Genomic DNA, 8,035 nt, shown 5'->3' with positions numbered 1-8,035 from the left:
TCAGATAGGCTTTGACTTGTTTCTTAATGGGATTCGGGGAGGGTCTCCTCCAGGGCACTTGGAAAGTCCACTGATGACCCAATCCACATGTTTCATCTTCTGTTACCCTTCCCGATCCAAAGACCTTTGAAAGAAATCCCCTGAATTCCTGCTTGGCATTTCCATATGCTTTCTACCTGTGCGTGGGTGTCCAAGAGTGACGATCAGCTCAGAAAATCACGATGACACACTGTGACTCAGTGATTATGCCTGCATTCACATGACTGATCAACACTACATGAGTGTGTACTTTATCATCGGTGATGATTTCTGGTTAAATTAAGCTTCCAATATTGCAGTATTAACAGTTTCCACAGACATCCCTTGAGGTGATGAAGTCAAGACTGCTATTTAATCATTACAGCTCTCTGCTTTCAGGCACTGATTGGAAACAGTTGTTGATTTCTAATAAAGACTATATAATGATGAGCACACATCACAAACAAAGAAATTGGATGATATGTGAAATAGTTATATTCTAAGGTCATTGCATTTGTTTTCATGCTAAGCTTGAGCAACATCTAATTCTGTGAAAAAGAAACACATTTCTATTCATGGAACCTGTCAAATATAGCTCCTCATGTCAACGCAAAAAGAGGCTTAAAGTTAATGAGCAAGGTAATAAAGAACAATCTGATTCTGGGTTGCAGTGCAGAAACAAAGCATTTACTTGGATGAAAGGTTTGCGTTAGATGTGGAGATTGTATTCACAGGAATGGTCATGCTTCACTGTTTTGTCTCATCAGTTCTTGTAATCTCATTCTAGTTTGCTGATATTTTCTCCTTTTATACCACAGAAAACGCAAGTGAAATTATTCTGCAAATAGTACCTAACATCATCATGCAAAGTAACTTTTTTATTGAAAGGCAGCTTGATTTATTAGTCAATCTGTCAGATTTTATTTGTGGAGAACTTTTGATATAGTCTAATGTAACAAAAAAGAAGTAATAACAAAAGAATAAGTGTAAAAACAATTTACGATCACACCAGAAAATGCTCATCTTAGAAAGTAAAATAACAAATTGTGGAGAACAAAAATAAAATACCACAAAAAAATGTAGAACTGAAGAAACACAATCACAATTCTATAGGTAAGACATCTCAAAATAATAAAAGACGGAAAATTTACTTTAATAAATCCAGCCTTCCTATTACTAAAATCCTGCTCTCACTTGCTCTCTCATAGCCTAAATGAACAGACATGGCTCAACATGCCATTAAAAAGACAATTTTCTTTTACATAGATTTTTACATTTTATTATTTCCTCTGACTGACTCTTAAACACCTCATTGTTATTGAAAGCTAATTTTGAGTCTTCTTAAGTCAGTAACAACATGCACACTGAAGAGTGTTGCTGTCAGGATGACCTACTAGCACTTAGATATAGGTGGACTCCCCAATCAGAAAAAAATATCAGATTTTTAATTTTTCTACTTGTCACCAGACAGGGTAGATGAAACTGAAAATCATCCAAATCCACTCACCACTTTCTCATGACATGACATTCTTATTTTTTTAAATGACCACTTTATAACAGCTACTTTCATTAAATAAGAAGTAATGTAAAATTATTTACTTTATTGTCTAACAAAATACAATCTGCGGCAAGTTCAATGTGTGTTAAGGTATGTTAAAGGCAGAATGTGAAAAGGGTCAGGTGTGGACAAATTAAGAAATGATAGTTATGCTGTGGTGGCTGTCATGAAACAGGCCTTAAATATAAATATTTAAGGCAGTTGGGTCAAGTAAACAGAACAGAACAGAAAGATGAAATAACATAAAACATATTTAGTGAAGTTCATTAAACAGCCAGACGAAAGGGACAAAATTGGATCTGTTCCACAAATCATCCCAGGGTATAAAGTGGGAGAAAAAACCCACCCAACAAATCCATTTTATTATTACAACACGCAGACTCCAGATATCTCTTCAGGCATAACTTTCGGGTAAGCTGTATAATGACTCAAGCAATAGTAAGTCCAAGAAGCAGTGATGTCGAAACTAAGGTGTGGCAGGTCTTCGAGCGGGGTGGGGGGGGGGGGGGGGGGGGGGGGGGGGCGTTGCTGTGTTGACTGCGAGATAACAACCGCGCTGCACCTTTAACTGAGCCAGTCAGAATCTCTGTTCGGTGACGTAGGACGCAAGACGCGTAAAGTGAGGGCAGGAAGGGCTGAGACAAACTGCCGACAATGTAGCGGAAATAAGTAAGAATTGAACCAGAAGTTTAGACAACTAGCTCTTTGTATGTGGATGTTATTGCGGCGATATCATGCTAGTTACTCAAAAATAACAGTTTAATTGAAATACGTTTTAACTTACTTAATTCATCGAGGGACTGTGACGTAAACGAAATTATATATTTGAATATCATTACTTATTCAATAGTTAAATGCTTTTATTTTGAAAGGCACCGGCAAGGATATTGCTTAATGCTGAGGGTGAATTGATTCTGCCAAAGAGAGCAACCAACGCACAGTGGCTGCGTGAAGGAAAACGGGGGAAGCTCGGACAAGAACCGGCTGGACTGTGGTCGGGATCTCAGCATGCCACAATATAAATGCTGAGTCTGGAGCCGAAATATCTGAATTTACTTCCCGAGCGGCGATAGTTGACGGCCACACTCCGTTTTCTAACCTTTTAGAGCTCGCAGAAAAGCGCTGGCGGCTGCGGTTTGAAAGCCAGCAGGGACAGCTAGCGGGTTCAACAGCAGATAGGAAGCAGGAGTGTCGGCTGCTTTGAGAGAGCCATGAGAGAGTACAAAGTAGTGGTTCTCGGGTCCGGCGGGGTCGGGAAATCCGCGTTGACCGTCCAGTTCGTGACTGGCTCCTTCATAGAAAAATACGACCCAACGATAGAGGATTTCTACCGAAAGGAGATCGAAGTGGACTCGTCTCCGTCTGTGCTGGAGATCCTGGACACGGCAGGGACAGAGCAGTTCGCCTCCATGCGAGACCTCTACATCAAAAACGGACAGGGCTTCATCCTGGTCTACAGTCTGGTGAACCAGCAGAGCTTCCAGGACATCAAACCCATGCGGGACCAGATCATTCGGGTCAAAAGGTACGAGCGGGTACCGATGATCCTGGTCGGAAACAAAGTGGACCTGGAGGGCGAGAGGGAGGTCTCGTCCGGTGAGGGGAAAGCGCTGTCGGACGAGTGGAACTGCCCGTTCATGGAAACCTCAGCCAAAAATAAAACCTCGGTGGACGAACTGTTTGCAGAGATAGTCCGACAGATGAACTATGCCACAACACCAAATGGCGACGACCAATGCTGCTCCTCTTGTGTGATACTTTAAGAAAAAAGACAATCACAAAGTTTTATTCTCTACTCGGTTTTAAGTTTGCAATGGTAAGTCTCAACATCATCAGCTGTCACGTCGTGATTTTCGTGTTTTTTTGTTTTATGTTTTTGATCGTGTGAATGGTGTTATGCCATTTTACACTCAAATTATGAGTGTAGCATGTTCAATTTGTGTCTGTTTAAAACAAAAATGTAGCAAATACAGTTTAGTGTATTGATCCTTGGAGCAATAATCGTTGGCGATGTACCCATCAGGCTGATTTCCCGTTTTTAGTTTTTTTGACGCCTGACCTGCTGATTCAGATTTCGTTCCTAATGTAATGGAAAACAAGCATAGTTCACAATAGAGTTGGTAGGTATGAATCCACAAGAAAGGGAAGCAATTACAATATCATCTTGATTTAAAACAAATACTTTTCAAACCTTTATTAAATCTTTACTGACTCAGAAAATTGCATCAAAAACATGCAGTTGGATGATGTGCTTAAAGACTGGAAATGGTGAAAGATCTTGGTTTTAATGCATTTCATGAACATAAGGGAAAAAATGATTTTTGAAAATTGAAATTTGAAAATTGGAGGACTGATGGTATAAAGTATGATAGGTTGATATTAGCTGGATAATCACTTGAGCTATCGACTCATGTAGCTAGCCTGCAGTCAGCTGCTTTCCAGAGATTAGAAATTAAAATTAGATAACAGGATCTAATTGATTTATTTAAAACTGCTGCCAAACTCCTCCATTACAGTTATGGTAATGTTGTCCTTAATATTTATTTTTTGGATTTTGATGCAGACTTGAGCATAAATGAAGACTTGAGCATAAATGTAGAGTAAACAGAAGTTTCTAACATGTCTGTTGTGCAGAATCATACAACTTTCTGCCAGTCTGCTGTTTATAGATTGAAAATAGGAATGTTCAGCCAGCTGGCTGGAGGTGTGCAGCTACGGATGGGTGAGTGGGAGCACCATAACTTTTAAAACCTTTGTATCCCCTAATCCCTATTTCTGAAGGGAACCATACCAAATGTATGCTGACTGCGGGCTGATGGATTAAAACATTAGGTTAGAACATTTTTGTCAGTACTTGCTAAAACAATGCCAGGATACTTCTTACTGGAAACCTACAATGGGTTACCTGTAGCCTATTGTTTTACAAAGCAGATTGGAGAAGTTTTGGACTAATTTGCAGAACTACAAGGGCAAGAACTTGCTGACCTAATTAGGTTTACAAACCTGTTTGTTGAATTTGTTTAACACGGAGTAGGGAGTTGCCTAACCACTTAAAGTGTATTTTCATGAATGAGGTTAAACACAGGCTTGGACTTGGGTCTCATTTAGGGTTGTGTAAGTTTTTCTTTTATTGAACATCCCAGAACAAACCTAGAAAGCAAAGTACTTTGTCAATATTTTATGTGAAGTTATGAATTCACGACTTTTCATTTTGTGTCCTGTTTTGTGGCAGTGTGTTGCAGCGAGTCTGTACCGTTGGGCTCTTCTTCGTGTCTCACCCTGGCCTTGGAGGAAAATGAACGGAGGAATGCTGCAGGGGGACAGGAGGAGGAGAAGGGCAACTGAGACAGAGGGGAGGGTTCCACTCTTCAGGAATTCTGTTGGGTCGGAGTAAATGCACAATCAAGCGTCCACCACCGATGTCAACGCAGAGTCGGATCAAGAGTTTCAGAAACCCCAACCCTCCTTTCCAACCGGAACTAAACTCCAATGGAAAAGATACAGAGATTAACACTTAGAGGAACTCACAAATGGATATTTCTGTATGAGAAGAAGACAGGGAGATAGAATATATTTTGTTAAATAACTGCACTGTCGGGAAGGACAAAGATTTTGGTACCTGTAACCAGTTTGGAGAATTTCTCCACAGCACTCCAAACCCTATTTTATCTTCCTTTCCAAAGTCAGAAGGAAGCCACATATTTGGTGATGGAGTATATGTGATGAGTGCCACTTTTTCTTTTTTTTCTTCACCATAGCTGAAGCGATATGGAGACGCTGACCTGATCGCCCTTGTGTCTAGTGCCTTTCCGAAACAAATCAGCTGTTCAGATTTTGTGCCATACTATATGTATCACCAAAAGAACCCTTCAACATGGCCATTCACAAGCTTGTGAACTCCTCTCCGGGATAATCTTGTAAAATGGTTGAGGCTAAAAACTTGACTAACTACAACAGGTTTATTTTCGTTGCTAGTGAAAAGAGTAGATTTCTGTTTGTATTATGTTATCCTTTTTTTAACTAATGGCATTCTTCAGTGTCTGCTTGGTCTGGCCAGATCTCTTTCTGTTGAAATGCGCAGGTACTGAAACCAACCTCGGTGTGATAACAAAACACGATGCTTACCTTTCAGACCAGTTTGTTCAAAGGAATCCAGTTTGTTCTGTTTGTTTTCGTTGTTTTTAAACAGGAAATGTGATGATGTTCCGTTGACGAATCTAAACTGATTGTAAGTTTAATTTCAGATCAACCACACAACAGTGGGCTGTTTTAAAGAGAATTCTTTTAATACAATTTGCATTTTTAAAAAAAGAAACCAGACTGTGCTTTTTTTTTGTTAATATCTTTCACTTTAATTTTCTTATCCTGGCCTGGACAGGTAATCTCACTTCAACCCAAAACCACAGAATTACATACATTGCAAATTTTGTTTTTAGTTAGTGTAGTAATCTACATGCTAACAGGAAATGGGCCATCAGGTAAAAGTGCCACACCTTTGTTGTTGTTACGCTGCATTTTGTGTCCATAGATTCACTTTAAGCCTTCAAACAAACTGCTATCTTTAAGAGAAACCTCAAAGCCATTTTTTGGTAACTTAAAAATCCAATTTTCTCAATTTTCTTTCTCACGTTGCTGAGCCACACTGTCGTCTCTTACAACAACAAAACCCTCCTTGTGGCTAACGCTGAAACCACTGTGACGTAAAATGTCAATCTGAAGAAGAAAAAAAAGCACAGTGTGTTCAGACCAGTTTGAAAACAAGATTAGTAGCTTGGCCTTGTTCCTTCACAGAATTTAGATGACATGAGTTTTGTATGTGGTTATTTTGAGGATGCTCCATTACAGGTTTCAGATTTAGAAAACCTTGTAAAGATAACTGAAAGTGCACAACAACCTTGTTTTCTATTGCCTCTGTTGTGTCCCTTAGCTGTTCTTAAGTTCAAAGCGTGTCTATCTACCCAGCATCTCCTGATGCATTACTAGGCAAGGCCAGGCACTGCAGCTCTGGGGTAAATGTCTCTTGTCTGTGTGGTTGTAGCACAGTAACAACCCAGACCTTCTTCCAGCTGCAGTAAAGGGATGCAGAGAGGTGGGCAGGACAGAGTAGCTTAATACTCAGCTTCTGTTTAGTTTCAAGCGCTACCTAAACCCGGCTGACTGGGCCAACCACAGTATATCTGGAGGGGTGCGGAGTAAACAAACGTAAGATTAACTTGAAATAGAGTCCAGTCTTTCTGGGAGCAGATGTGTCTGCCTGTCAGTGTCCTTCCTTGGCTCAGATTATTGTGTGGGGCTGCATGCTTTGGGTGTCTGTTAGCCAGTGTAAGCAACAGTATCATGTGACTGCAGCTCTTGGTGAGGGTTGTGATAGGGTGGAGATAAACTCATCAGAAATTTGTGGGGAAAGTCTGATCTCTGGCTTTTGTGAAGCCTTGACCTGCCCATACCTGTTTTGGCCAATTTCAATTTCTGTTTTAGAACCATAACATAAGAACCATGTTCAAAATATTTTTCTAGCCTGCTTGCTGTGAGCAGTCATTATTTAATTTTAGAAGCAGAGGTAACAGACAAAATCATTGCTGAGTTTACATTTCAAACGGTCTTGCATCTTACTTTTTTAGCAATTGTGGTTAGAATGACTAAAATAGCATTCTTGGCGTGTAAGGAAAATATAGTCTGGGATCTCCAGGAAACTGTCAACATTTCAAAATCCAGAATGTTCCAAAACATAAAGAGGTTGAAAGCCTAAGAATATAAAAACATCAACTTTGCTGTACTTTAAGTTCCTGTTATCTACAGAAAGTCTTACTCTGTCCTGCTTTCTAACAGCCTAAATAAACTGCAGACATGTCTCAACGCGTCATAGAAAGTACAGTTTCCTTATGTCTGCGCCCTATGGAACTTCACCTGACTGTGAGTCTTCTTCCCTCAATAACACCATCCAGAGTTGTTATCAATCCAGCCTGGCAGCACTTATTTATGGTGCATTCACTGATCAGGAGAATGAACATAATGCAGCTGTGTGAGTTTTCTCCCTTCAGTAAGAACTTCCACACGTAGGGGTGTTGTTAGCATGACCAGGTAGTGCTATTGCGCATTTATTGAGCAGAAACGTGACATTTGTACTTGCAACTGATCAGTCACCTGGTGAGTCTAGCTGATGTATTTGTCCATCTCAAAGGTTCAGACTCGCTGCTGTCATTGGCAGTAAAATTCAACTGGAGAAATAGTTTAATGTAATGGCGAAGCTGTTCTCTGCTGTTTTGCTAAAGGAGCAGTATTACATTCTTACACATCCATAATGTGTGTGCAAGGATCTTGTACATTATTTGCCAACCCTGTCAGAGAGAAAATAGAAACAGTGTGTACATGTTCACACATGCAGCCTGATTTTTCTCTCGCTTCTTTAAGCCAGAAAGAAAGACTCACCACTTAATGTTCGGTTTCTGTACTGAGGAT

The 8,035-nt window shown here is 40.1% G+C and overlaps 1 protein-coding gene across 1 annotated transcript; it reads left to right on the top strand.

The window, feature by feature from the left end:
* The first annotated feature begins 2,283 nt into the window (after positions 1 to 2,283).
* LOC124884624 (ras-related protein Rap-2b) lies at positions 2,284 to 5,891 on the top strand. Its single transcript, XM_047392649.1, has 2 exons — positions 2,284 to 3,392; positions 4,809 to 5,891. Exon 1 carries the CDS (start codon positions 2,788 to 2,790, stop codon positions 3,337 to 3,339), a length of 552 nt encoding a protein of 183 aa, XP_047248605.1. The 5' UTR covers positions 2,284 to 2,787; the 3' UTR covers positions 3,340 to 3,392; positions 4,809 to 5,891.
* Positions 5,892 to 8,035: the final 2,144 nt, after the last annotated feature.

Source organism: Girardinichthys multiradiatus, chromosome 18 (genome assembly GCF_021462225.1).
Source record: "Girardinichthys multiradiatus isolate DD_20200921_A chromosome 18, DD_fGirMul_XY1, whole genome shotgun sequence".
NCBI lineage: Eukaryota > Metazoa > Chordata > Actinopteri > Cyprinodontiformes > Goodeidae > Girardinichthys > Girardinichthys multiradiatus.
Note: the sequence above shows the minus strand (reverse complement) of the source record. Positions and strands in the feature narration are given on the sequence as shown.